At 36.8% G+C, this 17,573-nt stretch overlaps 1 protein-coding gene across 1 annotated transcript in view; it reads left to right on the top strand.

The window, feature by feature from the left end:
- ASMT (acetylserotonin O-methyltransferase) overlaps positions 1 to 15,987 on the top strand; it is a 32,593-nt gene extending 16,606 nt beyond the window's left edge. Inside the window, exons 6-8 of the mRNA XM_074231899.1 lie at positions 4,912 to 5,052; positions 10,519 to 10,641; positions 14,930 to 15,987. Coding sequence (XP_074088000.1) covers positions 4,912 to 5,052; positions 10,519 to 10,641; positions 14,930 to 15,141 — 476 coding nt within the window. The 3' untranslated portion in view covers positions 15,142 to 15,987. The remainder of the gene's footprint in view (positions 1 to 4,911; positions 5,053 to 10,518; positions 10,642 to 14,929) is intronic.
- Positions 15,988 to 17,573: the final 1,586 nt, after the last annotated feature.

The following is a 17,573-nucleotide window of genomic DNA, read 5'->3' as shown; positions in this document are numbered from 1 at the left end:
CAAGTTGTTTCTTTCCACTCTCTCTCTCTCTCTCTTTTTTTAAGGTTTTTGCAAGGCAAATGGGGTTAAGTGGCTTGCCCAAGGCCACACAGCTAGGTAATCATTAAGTGTCTGAGACCGGATTTGAACTCAGGTACTCCTGACTCCAGGGCAAGTGCTCTATCCACTGTGCCACCTAGCTGCCCCCAAGTTGTTTCTTAAAAGAAGAGAAGGAATCCATGAGGAAGAGCTAAGGAGAGAGAGAGAGAGCATTCTAGGAATGGAAAACAGTTAATGTAAAGATACAAATGGGAGAAGGAGTCCGTGAATGTGGAACAGAGGGAAGATAACTTTGGATCACAGAACATGTTAAGAAGAATAGTATCCCATGAGGCTGAAAAATAGGTTAGGTTAAAGCTGGGTTATTAAAAGCTGAACAGGAGCTTATATTTTATCCATTAGGCAATGGAAAACCTCAGGAATTGGTTGAGTAGTGGATTACATGTCAGATCTGTGCTTCAGGAAAATTTCTTTGGAGACAGTGTGTAGAATGACCTGGAGTGGGGCCAACTTGAAGTGAGGTAATGCACTGGCAGGTTGAGACAATAAACTAGGAAGAAGTGATAATTATGTGGTCAAATGTGGTAAGTATGTGAGGGAGTAGGAAGTTCTGGATGCAAGAGATGCTGTGAAGGTAGAGCTTGTGGTCAAATGTGGGAAGTATGTGAGGAAACAAAGTTCTGGATGCAAGAGATGCTATGAAGGTAGAACTGACAAGTTTTGGTGAATAAATGGATATATGGGGTAAAGGAAAATCAGGAGTGCAGGTTATTATTGAGATTATGACCCTACAACATTGGAAATGGGAGCTATGGAAATTGAAATACAAAAGAGCTATGGGAATTTTAAAAGGAGAGAACTTGAGGGACAATAATGGGCTCAGTTTTGACATGCTGAGTTTGAGATGCTCCTGGAGTATCCAGTTTGAAATGTCCAATAGACGATTTGTTATCTAGAACTGAAATTTGAGGGAGATATAGTTGAATAAATAGATTAAGGAGTGATCTGAACAGAGATGATAGTGAATACATTTTTAAAAAAAATGATTAAGGAGGGGAAGCTAGGTGGCACAGTGGATAGAGCACTGGCCCTGGAGTCAGGAGGACCTGAGTTCAAATATGACCTCAGACATTTAATGATTACCTAGCTGTATGACCTTGGGCAAGCTACTTAACCCCATTGCCTTGCAAAAACCTAAAAAAATGATTGAGGAGCATGGAAAAATATACTAGTGTTTCTAGTATGTAAGTTCTAATACTGCATGTTTTGACATTTAAAATTGTTCAAAAAAAAAAAAAAACCAAACTATCCATTCAGAACCAAGCCAGGTGAAAAAGCAGTTCTGCCAGCAGAGGGCCACTTACTCTGACTATCAATAATTCTTAGCCTACTCAAGAGAGGAAACAAATCTTTTAAGAACTCTCAGAGCAAAATACTCAACTGAAGGGCAATGGGAAAGAAGTGTTGAAGGATTGATCAGTTTATTTCCCTAGGGTGATAAATGTTAAGGGGCAGGGAAAAGAGTTAATGAATTGTTGAGGTCTTAAAGTGCAGGGAAAGGTTTTATATTTTGTTGGGCCTTTATGAAGTGTGAAGAAGTTTTTCAATTAAGTTTGAAGGAGTGGTTAGGTAGCTAGAGAATGATCACAACCCTGGTAGACCTTTAAAAATTAAGACTTCTAGGTTTAGAAAACAGTTTAGAGGAAATATGACCTCTGGTAGCAGAAAAGAGAGCTATCTGTAGAGAAGAAAATCCAAGTCTTTTTTTTTTCCAGATTGAGAACTTATCCTTTATTGTCATTTTTAAGTATGAGTTTTCTTTTTACTCAGTCATTATAGAAATATATTCATATATGTAATTCTTTTCAGAGGGATTGGACTGGACTTTTATTCTAAGAAAATCTATTTTTTGGTAGTTTATTTATTTTGATATCATTACAATAATCCTGTTGTGAAAGTAAACATAAACCCCTTTCCCTGACAAAAGAGAGAGAAACCCTAAGAGAAATGAAGTGAGAGAAAAAAAATGTATATCAGTCTGTGTTCAGATTCCATTGGCACTGTCTCTGGGATGAGTTGCTTTCTTTATCATAAGTCCATCAGAGATGTTGCTTCAATAGCTTTCTTTCTCTCCTTTAACACATATACAAATGTTTGCCCTTCATTTCAAAGAAGACCACAACATCAGGGAGGTTGATTTGGATTTGAGTGAGGGGGAGCTGTGCTAAGTTACCAACTTCACCTTCACCTCCAGAATCAAATGTGGTCAAATATGAGTCAGGATGACTAGAGATGGCCCTGGATACAAGGCAATCAAGTGTCTGAAGCTGGATTCAAACTCCCATCCTCCTGACCCCAAGACCAGTGCCCTATCCACTGTGCTACCTAACTGCTCATTTTGTTTTGGGAAAGTCACTTAACCCTGATTCCCTTACATTCAGGGCCATCTCTAGTTGTCCTGACTCATTCATACCTGGCCACTGGACCCAAACGACTCTGGAGGAGGCTAGTGACTTATCACAGCCCCCCCCCCCCCTCACTTAAATCCAATGCATGTGCTTGTCATGGCATCACCTCCCTGATGTGATGATCTTCTTCCAGAACAAAGGATAAACATTATCAGTCATCCTATTCAGCAACCAGTATAATGAATAGCTGCCTTAGGGTGAATTAGCTAGTCAGATTGTTAGACATTTTAGTTTTCCTTGAGACCAGAAAGATTCCTAGTCACCCAGTTGTGGACTCATTCAAGTAGTGTAAATAGCTATGATCTCTTCTTGCTAGATTGCCCTGAACAGGTCTTGATAGCCAAGAAAAGGTGAAGATAAGGCACAGGTTGGAAGGTTGTTATCTATTGAAGATTCTTCCTCTTCTCATTGATGCTGAATAAAATTGTGGGAGAACACAGTTCTAGGTTTTTGAGAGTACTGTTACTTTTATTTATTCTATGCTATCTCAGCAAATACTTTTGTTTTGGATTAATTCTGCCTATTGGTTAAGTAATTTAGGATAAAACACCAATTATTGACCCACGAGAAGTAGTCCTGGGAATGTGGACACACAGACTACCTTGAACTCGGTGGGTCCACACTGTACCTAAAACATGAGATACTTATTTTCCCGAAGTCCTGGCCTGTGAGTGAGCATGAGGTGGGTTGGGAGGGGTGTGAAGAGAGAAAAAGAAAAAATTTCCAATATATGCCATCCTCCATCCTGCCATTTGTTTATTATATTTTGAATAATGTCCCTTTTGCAACTTTACTTTGCCATACACTCATACTTAGTGGATAACTATATCCAAGGTCAAGGTACTCTGTGAGTCCACATGACTCTATATCAAAATATTTGCTTTGAATAGTCTTCTGATAGTTAATTACTTCAGAGAAAAGACATTTACTGAGATGGTATAGGATGAACAAGAGAAATAATGTGAAGGAAGAAGAACCATGAAAACAATACATATGTGATTGACAATGGAATTAGATTCTTGGTACCAAAGAACACATCTCTCTCCATTTATTTTTAGAAATTGGTTGTGGAACACTACATACATCGTTTGTGTTTTTGATCAATTGATTAATTTTCCTAAACTTTCCTCCTTTTTATTCTTTAATATAAGGGATGACTATATAGTGGAAAATGTAGGGAGTGTAAAAACAAAATTCATTGGGGTAGCTAGGTGGCACAGTAGATAGAGCACTGGCCCTGGAGTCAGTCAAATCCAGCCTCAGACATTTAATAATTACCTAGCTATGTGACCTTGAGCAAGCCACTTTAACTCCATTTGCCTTGCAAACCCCTCCCAAACCCCAAAATGCAGTAATAATTTTTTTGATGAGTAGGTATGTCCTGTAGTACTCAGGAATTTGAACTGTGATTGGAGGTAAGATGAATACACAATCAGTGGAAACAGTATAAACATGGTGGTTACAGATTGGTACATGTAATCCAGTGGTCATTCATACTATGGGAGGTTTTTCTGTCTTTAAGTTGCAGGTTTGGTTAATGAGCATTTTAGCCCTAGAAATAAGAATATGGCCCACTGTAGGGTCAGACAGTAGGGTCAGCAAAGAGCCAAATCATAATGAGCGCAATAGATGCTTAATCATGTCTTTCATTTTTAAATGAATTGATTTAATCTTTTTTTCCTATCTTCCAACACAATCTCTGACTTGATTCCTGCACCTATTGCATATAAGGCACTATATTAGATTATGACAGGTCAAAGATAAAAAACAAAAACACATAAAACATAATCCTATCCTTGAGTTTAAAATCTAGTAGATGGAATGAAATATGAATATGAATATTATATTTTGGAAAATGATTGCCTAAGAAGTGGGGTTTACCAATAGAATAGCCTGAGAAATTCAAGTGAGGAGGACTTAGTAGTTTTGGAGATCACTACAGACATCATGGAGGAAGTGTGGTACATAGGAAAGAGATCTGTGTTTGGAGTTGAATTTATATTCCAACTCCAATGGGTACTATATGTGGTCTTGAGTAAGTCACTTGATCTTGTCAGGTCTGTTTCCTGATCAGAAAAATAAGAAAAGTTGAACTAGATGACCTCTGAGGCCTCTTCCTGCTCTAAATCCATAATTCTACAAGAGGACATCCCCTCCTTGAAGCAGAAGAAAGATATTATTAAGCTGAGATGGGATGGGGCCCACATAATACATGTAGAAAGGGAAATTTTCTGAATCTGGTGCTGGCGAAAGATTAAATGATAGAAAAAAGAAGGTAGCAAAAAGGAGAAGGTATTGATCATGGACTCTCCTGAATAAAGGGCCCCTGGAGTTGATTGATTAGTGATGTATGTGCAACTGGTGTGACTTCCATCTTTATCCTTCCTCTTGTTTTGTTTTTGAGGTTGTTCAGGTGCCCTAGCCAAAGAGTGTATCACCACATATCCTGAATGCCAAGTGACAATATTTGAAAAGGAAGAGGTGGCACAAGTGGCAAGGAAGTATTTTCCATTTCTTGAGGAACCTCGAATCAGTTACCACATAGGTAGGTGTGAATGTACTGTTTTAGTCCATGAGGAAAGATAGATACTGTTCAAGGGATAAGCTTTTTATTTTTTATTTTTTAGTAAAATAGAACTGGAAGGGAACATATTCATCATTTGCACAATAAAAGAAAATGATAAACAAGAGGTAAAGTAAAATTCATCACACAATTAAATAGTTGCAAAGGGGTGAAGCTGACACGAGTCCTCTGACTAAAGAATCAGCATCTTTGACTCTAAACCAAGGTTTTGAAGGGTTTGTATTTTATCCTGGAGGAAATAAGGAACCATGAAGATTTGATTTTTTAATATATATTTGAAAAGGTTTTACTTTCTCTTTTCTTCTTGTAATGACCCCGGTAAGTACCCTTTCCACCCTGATGAAGGAAGAAACTATGTATTGTCACCCTATCACAGGAATATTAGCATTAATTGCCCAAATTCCACCTTTCTATGTTGAATACCAGGTATTTGTCAATTACCCATTCCTTCTCCCGTTCCTATCTTTGCCCTAACTAACATAAATTAGTAGCAGTTCTGGGGGGCACCCCATTTCCCTAATGCTTGTTTTTGCTAGCCTCATAGAACTCTTCAAAAACCCAACAAACTTTAGTGGGATGGGCTGCCTCATTCTCTCTGGGGCCCCAGGTGTCCAGCAGACCTGTTGCTGACTGACCTTCATATTTTAAGCATACGCCCTTATTGAAACTGTTTTCCTGCAATGTTTTGTATGTTCCAAATTTAGTTTCCTTGAAGCAGACTATCGACATTCAGAACCTTCTCATGTGTTCAGTAAGACCCTATTACACACACCTCCACAGTACCTTTTGAGAAACAACTTAATCAAAACTGCACAATACAGGGATTCCCTAGTAGAATATAAGGTTTTGTTTTTTGTTTTTTTTTTTTAGGAAGGGGCTATTTTGACCTTTGTCTTTCTTTTGGTGAGGCAATGGGTTTAATTGGGTTAATGCCCCTAGTCACAAGCTATTAAGTATCAAGTGTCTGAAACCCAATTTGACCTCAGGTCCTCCTGATTCAAGGGCTGGTGTTCTAACCACTGTGCAATCTAGCTGTCCTAGATCTTTGTCTTTCTATTCCTAGCCCTGGGTACAATGCCCTGCATATGATAACAAGTATTTACTTGTTACTTGTTGGATTAAATTGTTGGATCAATACTTGTTGGATTAAATTGACTTTCGAAACACTTCAAATAATTTTATATTCACATTGAAGATAAGCTAGGTTCTGAGTTTATCTGAGTTAAGTTAAGCAGCTCTTGTGAAGTTTCCTAGTTATCACCTTAGGTTATCTTAGGGCCACATTAAAATAAAGTAATTATTTGAGGGCCGCACCTAGAATAAAAAAATACAGTCTTTGTTCTACAGTCACGCTTAGTATCTAAGTGATATTCAGAAAGTTTACAGGACTTCTTTTATAATTTTTAAAAATCATCTATATTGTTGCTTTATGATTAATTTTCTATTGTTTTCCATAATGGCTATACCAGCAAAATGAAACAAATATATGGGAACTGATTGCATAGGATATTGAGGGGGAAATGATGATATGGTTATAAATGGGGCTAAAAAGAATTTTCATTATTTTGTACTGGAAGATCAAGTCAAAAACATGAGTGGGAAATATTAGATACTGACTTCTAAGTTTTGAAATTATGACTCAAGGGATAAATACAAATAATAACTTATGAAGCTTCAAAAATTCTTTCCTCACTACAGCTATAGGAAGGTTATTTATGAGTATAATATTCCCAATAAAACCATTTCAATAAATCCTCTCAGGGTTAAGAAATATTAAAGAAAGAACAAGCTATTATTCTTAAACTATTTCTAGAAGAAAGCCCCTTGTTCCAAACAGGTGGCTCACTCTCCTAACTTGTGATAAGATTACTTTTACTGACTACTAGATGGATAGTAGACTTTTTGCCATGAGAAAAACTTTGCATTCTAAAGAAGCTCATAAGACTCCTCTTGTTTGATGATAAGTAGACTGTTCCTTGTTTTCGAAGACAAGTTACATTACTTCAATAAGATAATTATAATCCTGAAGGTTATTCTCACTGTCTGGATGGTGAGGTAAATATTTTTATGAAAATCTTTCATTCATTGTTGCTGGGGTAGATTTTTACAAGTAGAATGTGACTGTGAAGACTAACCAATGAGTCAACAGAGAGGGACGATGGTGGGGGAATTGTGTTAGATCATATAATCTTACTTGAAGTCAGTTTGGGGCAGTTCCTTTGTTTTTCCCTTTTTTTTGATTCTTCTTAAATAACATGCTAATATGGAAATATGTATAACATGATTATGCATGTGTAACCTCTACCAGATTACTTACTATCTTAGATCAGGGTGGGAGGGAGGAAACTTTACAAAAATAAGTGTTGAAAACTAAATTTGTATATTATTTGAAAAATAAATTGATTAATTAATAAAAAATAAAAATGAAAACAAAAATATCCTTTTTGAATTTTTACAGGAATTCTTGTTGGGCTTGTGTTCATTTCACTTTTTTTTCTTGAGGCTTTGCTTGTAGCTATTTTAATACTGATATCTTCTGAACTTCTTGAACTTCCTTGTCATCATAGTAGCTTTTTAAAATCAGGTTCTTTTTATTGTTGTTTATTCATTTTTTTCATTCAATTTTAAAGTTGGGCTCTGCTGTCATGGCTGAGGAGTCACTGTCCTAAGCTTCAGGTTTTTTGTGTTGCTCTTTTTAGGGCTATTTATGAAGTTATTTAAATTTTTGGTGCTTCTGACCTTTACTCAGGTGAGGGACCTTACTCCCCTGTAAGTGCTAACATTTCTCTTAATCCTGAAATTGTGACCAGGTTCCCTGTTCTTCTGCAGCCACAAGTGCTAGGGCTCCTTTCTTCCTTTGAACTGAGACCAGAGCACCTGCTTCCTTGTTAGTGTTCATGTACACTCTTCTCCACTCTGGAATTGTGACCTAGGCATCTGCTTCTTTGCTACCATAAGCTCTACTATTCTTTATTTTCAGCTGTCACTTGGACAGTGTGTATAGGTAATGCAACAGGATCTTGGTAATTTTTTTCTGATCATTTGGCTGACTCCTTATTTGTCTATGTTCTGAGAGCTCCTGAAGCTGGAGCTATGGACCTACTAATGAAGTTGTCAGTACCTGTGCTCCAGGCCAACCCCAACCCAAATGTCACAGACCTTTCTTACCTACCTCCTATAATGCCTTGGGCTAGATAGAATGTCTCACTGCAGCACATTCTTGGCTCTGCCAATCCAGAATTTGATTTGAGGCATTAATTTAAAATTTTGGAGGAGGATTTTGGGAGAGATCAGCTGAGCAGATGCCTCTCCCATCTTGGCTCCCTCCCCAATCACCCTTTTAGATTTTAACCAAAGTCATAAAGGGAAGAAGAATTACTCAGTTACAGGAGGATTTCTAGTAACTATGAGATGAGGAAGTTAGGCAAAATTTGGAATGGAGAACTACAATTTAACTCATTTCAAAAACATATATTAAATGGCTTCATGATTATAAAAGCAGTCAAACCATAATCCCAAACTTTGGGTTTATATGCGTCAGGTTCAGTATTGTGGGTTTCTCAAGATATTATCTCTTTGACTTATCTTATCCCTATTCTTTGATTGTCTTTTTTGGGGGAATCTCAGAATATAAATTATCACTGAATCTCCAAAGACTGAGATAAAAGGACTTTCTTTTACTCCCATGTGGGGAAAAGCTTTATTAAAAAAAAAGAGGGAAGGGGGCAGCTAGGTGGCGTAGTGGATAAAGCACCGGCCCTGGAGTCAGGAGTACCTGGGTTCAAATCCTGTCTCAGACATTTAAGAATTACCTAGCTTTGTGGCCTTGGGCAAGCCACTTTAACCCCATTTGCCTTACAAAAAAAAACCTAAAAAAAGAGGGAAAACAAAGAAAGATCAGATCAATGCAAAGAAAAAAAATTTAGCAAAGCAATATGAGAAATTTGAGGAGGAAGATAAAAATTTTACCTGGTAGTGGGAAGACTTGGTAGAAGCTTTCGTGGTACTTCTAAAGTAAGGAAAGAATTTCCATTTTTGATGAAAGAAATGTCATGACCATCGACCCAGTTTTCATGTGTCTGAATGTCTTCAAGTCCCTTTATACTGTGATAGCAGTATTTACATATACAAAGAATTTTGAGATGTAGATACATTTATATTTTCATAATTTTGTATGTACAGAAGTTGCAAAAATCATACTAAATTATCATTCTTGGATTTTTGTGTAATTTAATGTTATCAGATTTATTTCATTTAATTTAAGAATTTTCAAATGAATCACTTTATTTAAGGATACTAGGAAGTATATTACTTCCAGAATCTGAGCTAGTTATGAATATATTGAAAAGCAGCCCAATACATTGTCCAGTATACTACTAGACTGGAAACAATGAAGAATGTTGCTTAATCTTTTATTATTTTAGGTTACTCTTCCATAAAATTAAGAGATTGGATTAAGTATCTCTATAGGCCCTTCTAGCTCAAAAGGCCTATGGTTGTCTTTGAAGAATTACTGCAATTGAATACTTGACATGGCAAATCCATGGCTATGGCACTGTTCCTTTCCTTTTCTCCATTGCAAAAAGGTGTAGTGTGTAGCACACAGCTAATATTATAGCAGGTCCACTTTATATAGTGGGGATTCATTGGTTTGAATAATATAAGAAGATAGCTTGGTTTTTACATATATATATATGTGTATATATATATATATATATATATATATATATATATACACACACATACATGATATTCTTGATATGGTGGATGTCTGAATCATGATTGTGATCTGTAGGTATTTTTGTCCTGAAAAGCCCTCTGTTTTACAAAAAAAGACTCAAGTTCAAGTTCTGAAGAATATTTTATTTCATGGCACATTTTCCCAGAGTTTTCTATCCTTAAGGAAAAGTAGCCCAAGTAGAATTTTAATTAGTGCAGGACGACTGGGGTTTTGAAATACCCTGGAATTTACCTCTTCACAAGCTCTCTCTTCTATTTTGACCACTGTCCTTGTGAATTTACCATCTAGTCCCACCATCAGATAACTGATTTTGTCTTAGGGTACACTTCTGTCTCTTCCACCTCCTTAGCAGTATCTAGTCCTTGACCAAAGTAAAAATTTGGTGTCATTCTTTCTCCTCCTGAATGGTAGCACCCTAAAGTGATCTCTTCCTTCCAGCTGCCTCTTCTGTGCTCAAGGGACAATTAGTTTCAGCTCTGACCATCTCACTGCCAATAGTTTTATTGTACAGGATTTTCAAAAGGTTTTTTTTGAGGGTTTTGACTCTGCCTCAGCAGTGGCAGCTCAAAAAAGGGTTATACTTCCTATGTGTCATTGCAGATGCTTTAACATAGGATTCTTTGACCTAGTTCAGATTCATCCAAATAAAATTGAGTTGCTAGATGACCTCAGGTTTTGTATTTCAGGGGACTTTTTCAGAGATACCATTCCTGAAGCTGATCTGTACATTTTGGCTAGGATTCTTCATGATTGGGCAGATGATAAATGCATACAATTACTAACAAACATCCACCAAGCTTGTAAACCAGGTATGTGTGTTTTTATTTGTTTACTTGTGAATTAAGACATTTATATTCTATTGTTGTTTAGTCATTCAGCTGTGTCCACTTCTTCATGATTCTGTGAACCATGCTGTCTTTTGGGTTTTCTTGGCAAAGACACTGTAATGGTTTGAGGTTTCATTCTCTAGTGGATAAGGCAAACATGAGTTAAGTTGCTTGGGGTCACCTAACTAGTAAGTGATTGAGGTTGAATTTGAACTCAAGTCTTCCTTACTCCAGGCCCAGTACTCTATTTACCAAGTCACTAAGCTGCTTCCTAGAAGGATTATAGATCTAGATTTTAGAAGAGACCATGTTGTTGCTCAGTCATTTCTGCCTCTGTGATCCCCATTTGAAGTTTTCTTGGCAGAGATACTGGAATGGTGTGCCATTTCCTTCTCCAGTTCATTTTACAGATGAGAAAACTAAGGTTAATAAGGTTAAATGACTTGTCCAGGGTGGCACAACTAAGTGTCTGAGAGAATTTGAACCCACGAAGAGGGGTATACCTTGATGATGGGTAACTGATTTGCTCTAAATGAAAAATTCACAGATCATCTGACCCCAGAGGTAATAAAAGGTTAAACTTTAATAAAGGTAGCTCAACCAGTTTATAAGTTATTATAAAAACTTCAGGAGGAGCAGGAAGATAGGACTTACTTAAAGGACAAACTGATTAACAAAAGTTGAGGCTAAAAGGAAAAGAGGAAAGAAAAGAAACTTAGATCAATTTAGGTGCAGCCAAATGGAACTGGGGCCATATTGTGCCAGCTACATATGGATCTAGCTTGGAGAGAGTTCACAGAACTTGCTGGGAGTCTAGAAGAGAAAAAAACCAAGAGAGAGAAAGCTGGGCAGAAATATGTTCAAATACCTTTTGGGAGGGCAGGGCAAGCACCTGGCTCCAAGTATTCTCCAATGCATATGCCACAGGGGCAGACCCCAAGGCGTGACTAAGACATTATGCACATGGGTGGTATTGTGTGTATTAGTATTACATGCTGTATTACATGTATTACATGCTGAGTGTTCTCCTGCTCCAAAGGATGTGACCAAAAAGTAATGGAGAACAGCTTTGTGTCCACAGAGTTCCCATGTTACATTCTGACTTTAGCCCTAGTGCTCTATCCATTGTACCCCCTTACTGTATTTCTCCATGTATAAGACTCACTTTAATTTTGGGACCTGGAATTTGAAAAAAATGTATTACATAAAGTTAATTGAACTCATTTTATTCATCATCTCATCCATTAGCTTGTCCTCATCTGTGTTTGATGATGAATCACTGTTTTAGGAGAGACTCTGACCACTCTCCTGTCTGTGTTCTGGTCTGTGGTTGACCGCAGGTAATCCCTGAGCAAGTCTGGTGCATGGAAGCATGCTTATTCCATTCTATTTCATGAAGCTGAAGTGCAAATTGTGTCCTTCTTTGAGATCAGTTACTTCTTTTTCATCAGTGATTCTTCTTGTCTCATGATGAACCATCTTTGTGGACACAGGAATTCCACTTGCCCATTGCTCTTCAATCCATCTCATCAATTTATTCTCTACATCAGGCCATTTTACTGACTTGCCTCTCATGGCCTTCTTCTTCCGTGATGTTTTTGGTAGGGTTTCTTCTTCCCATAGTCAGTCTTGGATTATTTTGGAGGAGGACCAAACTGATGTTCAGCAGCATGATTTCCATTGACTTTTGCAAACTGGATCACTTTGAACTTGAATTCAGCACCATACCAAAATCCTTTTTTGAGCCATTTCTGGGTAGAATTTGGCAAAATGTAACCTAATATATCAGTAACAAATACAAATCAATCTCTCTGGGTCTCAAGTTTCTTTAGTTATAAAAAGGGAATGTTGGACTTGATGATCCTTTTGGCTCTAAGTTTATGATGTTATGATGTAATTGTTATTTTTTGTTGTTGTTTGTTCTTAGGTTTTTTCCAAGGCAAATGGGGTTAAGTGGGTTGCCCAAGGCCACACAGCTAGGTAATTATTAAGTGGCTGAGGCTGAATTTGAACTCAGTCAGGTACTCCTGACTCCAGGGCCAGTGCTCTATCCACTGTACCACCTAGCCACCGCAGATGATGTAATTATTAAGTGAGATAATGACTTGAAGCTTAGTCTCCTGATCCTTGGCCCACTTTGATTGTGCTACATCTATTTGCCTGCAGTCTTCCCTTGATAGAATCAAGTTTAGCATACCATAATTGGAAAATTAGCATATAGTGAAAAGAACATAGAACTGAGAATCAGGAGGCTTTTATTGTACCCCTGGCCATCATAACCTAGCATTACAAGATTATAGAGCTAAAAGCAGCCTCAGAGGTCATCCAGACCAACCCCTTTCTCTTGACCCCCTACCATGAGGAAATTGAGGTCCAAAGAGAGGGGCCTTAACCAAGACAATCAATGAATTACTTAATGAACATTTATTAAGTAACTACCATGTTTGAAGCTCTTTACAAGGTGTTGGGGATAAAATGCAAGAAATGAAATAATTTACTCTTAAGGAATTTGTAGTCTATTAGGGAAACAAATACATATGTAAGTATAGCTGCAACAAGTCATTTATCCTTTCAGAGTCACACATCCTTCCTTGGTAAAATAAAAATGGTATCTTCTAGATATCTTCTAAATATAGACAGAGTAAATAACTGGTGACTTAGGTGTTGGGAGTTGGGGACTACCTTTATTTAAATGACCTCTCGCTGATTTCAGTGAAATGCAAGTCATTTAATGCTGCTTTTAAAATAACTATGCCAGGGTGGCTAGGTGGCACAGTGGATAGAGCACTGGTCCTGGAATCAGGAGTACCTGGGTTCAAATCCAGTCTCAGACTCTTAATAATTACCTAGCTGTGTGGCCTTGGGCAAGCCACTTAACCCCATTGCCTTGCAAAAAACCTAAAAAAAAAATTAAATAAAAAATTAAATAACTATGCAATAAAAATGTTTTTTGTTTATGGAAGTATGTTTATCCTTACAAACATTTTCTTAATTTGCTTTGTTCCTGTTGGGTATTCTTATATCTAGTTTTAAATAAAGTCAAGTGACTGAAGAGTTTATATTGCTCCATACATACTTTTCCTCTCTTCAGCAACTTTTAAAAAAGGTATGTAATTACCTAGTATTTCCATAAGCATAGTACAATAAAAAGGTGATTGCACATGAAACTATAAATCTACTTTGCATAACTTTTTATTCCTTCCAAATATACAACAGAATTATTATGTAAATTTTTTAAGGTTAGGTCTTATGTAGCGACTACTGAAGGACCTGATCCTACTATTGATTAATCTTGACTTTATCCATTTCAAACTTGAGTCAGTTCACCCCTCCTTAGGCAACCCATAGTCCCCTCTCTCACTTGAAACTATTATTGCCAAACTCAGTGTAGATACCCAATTGGCTTAGCCTACTGAGTTCAAAATTCTTGAGCATGAGACCCAGCAGCTTAGTTGTAACATTAGAAGGAGAAGGAAGTTGTTCCTGGTCCAGGGGGCCAAGGAAAAGAGATATAGGAAAGATGAGATCTTTTGGGGGAAGACTGCTTCAGAGTCTAGTCCTCTCTTTTTTTTTGGATGAAGAAAGTGAGATCTAGAGAGAAAGACATTAAGGGACTTGTCACATATGTAAATTGTAGAGTCAGTATTCGAACTCAGATTTTGTGGCTACAAATACTTTCTCCCTGAGACTCCTGTGAATTGAAATGTCTATAATTCTTAATACAAAATTAAAGCATAAGGAAGAGATGTTTTCTCACCAAGTAAAATGGTTCAAAGTTCAAAGCAGAGTTGAGAATTGGGAAATCAGCGACAGCACCAGAAGTGGGCACTCTAATATATACTGGCACAAAGATTGAACCATCATGCACATTGATCTTGATAGACACATTGGCAAAGGCTTGGTTGATGTGAGAACTGAAATATGATGGAATAGGGAAGAGCTGATCTGGAAGCAGACATGATAGAACTAGATAGAACTATTTACTCTGGGCATTATACCTTTGCAGTGTTGCTGAATGAAAGTAGAGTTAAGGTCTTGCAAGTACAATATGCTCATTTCTTTATTTTTTTACCAAAAGGAAATAGGTATTTTCACTGCATTCTCACCCTTCTCACTTGAAATTAGGTCCTGCATATTCCCTCTGGCCAGCCCCCAAACTGGAGCCCACTGATGGGAAAGAAGGAAAAAACAGGAGACAATGAGGCAGGAACTTGTTTTAGTCTTTTGCTTCTGGTCTACTCCAACTAACATTTACTTTGTTTCTTGCTAGGCTGTGGTGTTTTAGTGGTTGAAACCCTTTTGGCTGAAGATAAGAGGGGGCCTTTGACAAGTCAACTCTATTCTATGAACATGCTGGTACAGACTGAAGGAAAGGAGAGAACTCCAACAGAGTACCACAAGATCTTCATTCAGGCTGGTTTTCAGGATTTTCAGTTCAAGAAAACTGGAAAAATCTATGATGCTATTTTAGCTAGGAAATAATTGTTTCTTATCCTACAATTAATATTAAATTTATAAAATAATTTGATTAGTCTTTGTGAAAATACAATATAACATACAACTTGCTTAGTGAATGGTAGCATAACATTATGGGAATCAAGTTCTCTCCAAATGGAGGAAATATAATATTATCATAGTTGCTTGATTTTTTTTGTAAGGCAATGGGGTTAAGTGACTTACCCAAGGTCACAAAGCTGGGTAATTGTTAAATGTCTGAGATCAGGTTTGAACTCAGGTCCTCCTGACTCCAGGGCTGGTGCTCTATCCATTGTGCCACCTAGCTACCCCTGATTCTCAGAGTTGGAAGAGAAGGTAGATGTCATCTAGGCCAATACTTGCCTAGAGACTGGATGCATCATTCTTGATAAGCATCCATTTATTCTTATATGTATCCTTTTTTTAAAAAGTTTTTGCAAGTCAATGGGGTTAAGTGGCTTGCCCAAGGCCACATAGATAGTTAATTATTAAGTGTCTGAGGCTGGATTTGAACTCAGGCACCTCCTGACTCCACGATCAGTGCTCTATCCACTGTGCCACCTAGCCGCCCCATATATATCCTTTTATCTATTTCTCCTCTACTGTCCACTTTGATTTTTGGGTAAAAGGTGATAGAAAAAGTGAATTACAGAATCCTAGAGCTGGAAGGCCTCATGCACGCCTGAATAAGAATCCTTAGCGAAGTCATTCACTCTTTACCTGAAGACCTCCAGTGGGCTGTAGGGGGTGTCTAATTATTAACCCATTATCTCCCAATGCAGTACATTATATTTTTAGATAATCCTGATTGTTGGGAAGTATGTCCTTCATTCTTTTTACCTTTTTCTCATCTCTGTTTACTTAAGATCTTTTGTGCCTCAGATCTCTTATTTGTAAAACAATGTTAGCTTATTGAATAAAGAAACATTACAGATGCTATGAACTCTTTTTCTTCAATTGTATTTGTACCCAGAAGAAAACATTTAAGGTGTATTTCAGAAAAAACCTAAAAATAGAAGATATGTTGCATTTGTAAAGAGAGATGATCTGTTCTTGCTTTATCTTTTACACAGAAATCAGGGATAACAAATTTGAATGAAGAAATCCAGTGGAAGTAACAGTGAAGGGTTCCAGTATAACTACAAATATGAACTTGTGGCCATAATATCTAGCCCTCTTATTTTGAGATAGATTAAATGACTTGACCAAAGTCACACAGTTAGTAAGTGTCCAAGGTAGGATTTAAATTGCAATCTTTATAACTAAACATCTAGCAATCTTTCCACTGCTCCATCTAGTTAGAAATGGAAAGATAGGAAACAATCAATAAGCAGTTTTTAAATACGTGCTGTCTAACAGGTAATCTAACAGGTAAACTAAGTAATTATGTTACAAATGCAAAGAATAAAATAATCTTCACTCTCAGCAGTGTAAAAAAAAAGGGAAAATAACAATTATTTAAGGAAGATGGCAGATCACCTTTCATCTAGTTTAGAATTTAAGAAAGTATTAGGGGCAGCTAGGTGGTGCAGTGGATAGAGCACCGGCCCTGAAGTCAGGAGAATTTGAGTTCAAATCTGGTCTCAGACACTTAGTAATTGCTTAGCTGTATGACCTTGGGCACGTCACTTAACCACATTGCCTTAAATAAATAAAACTTTTTTAAAAAGAAAGTTTTATAATCACATAGGAGGTAAAATGACTAATTTTCATTATATAAAATTAAAAAGGGTTTGTGCAAACAAAACCAATGCAGTCTAAATCAGAAGAAAAAAGGAAACTGGGTGGGGGGGATGACTACAGCAAACTTCTCAAGGTCTCATTTCTCAAATATATAGAGAAATGAACCAAATATATTTTAAAAATAGTAGTAATTCCTCAGATAAATAATGAAAAAAATTTCATTGAAACAAACAATTTTCAGAGGAAGAAATCAAAGCTATAAATAGTCACAAGGAGAAATGCTCTAAATTATTCTTGATTAGAGAACTGCATATAAAGTAACTCTGTGATACCATATCACATAGATGACTTTGTAGTTAAGATGACAGAATAAGGAAAATGACAAATGTTGGAGAGGATATGGAAAAATTGGGATACTAATGCTCTATTGGTGGAGCTGTATATCGATCCAATTATTCTGGAAAACAATTTGGAGCTATGTCCAAAGGGTTAGAAAACTGCATATCCTTTGACTCAGGAATACCTCTTCTATGTCCATACTCTAAGGATATTTAAAAAAGGAAAAGAATCCATGTTTACAAAAATATTTATTTGAGCTCTTTTTTAAATTGTGGCAAATAATTAGAAATTGAGAAAATGTCCATCAATGGTCAAACAGTCCTGGTATAAGAATGTGATAGAATAATGTATGGTAAAAAATAATGAAGGGGATGGTTTACAGAAAAAAGAAAATAGTAAAAGAAAATTTACATGAA

The sequence above is a fragment of the Macrotis lagotis genome, chromosome 1 (assembly GCF_037893015.1).
Source record: "Macrotis lagotis isolate mMagLag1 chromosome 1, bilby.v1.9.chrom.fasta, whole genome shotgun sequence".
Classification (NCBI taxonomy): domain Eukaryota; kingdom Metazoa; phylum Chordata; class Mammalia; order Peramelemorphia; family Peramelidae; genus Macrotis; species Macrotis lagotis.
The sequence above is the reverse complement of the archived record's forward strand: the minus strand, read 5'-3'. Positions and strand labels throughout refer to the sequence as shown.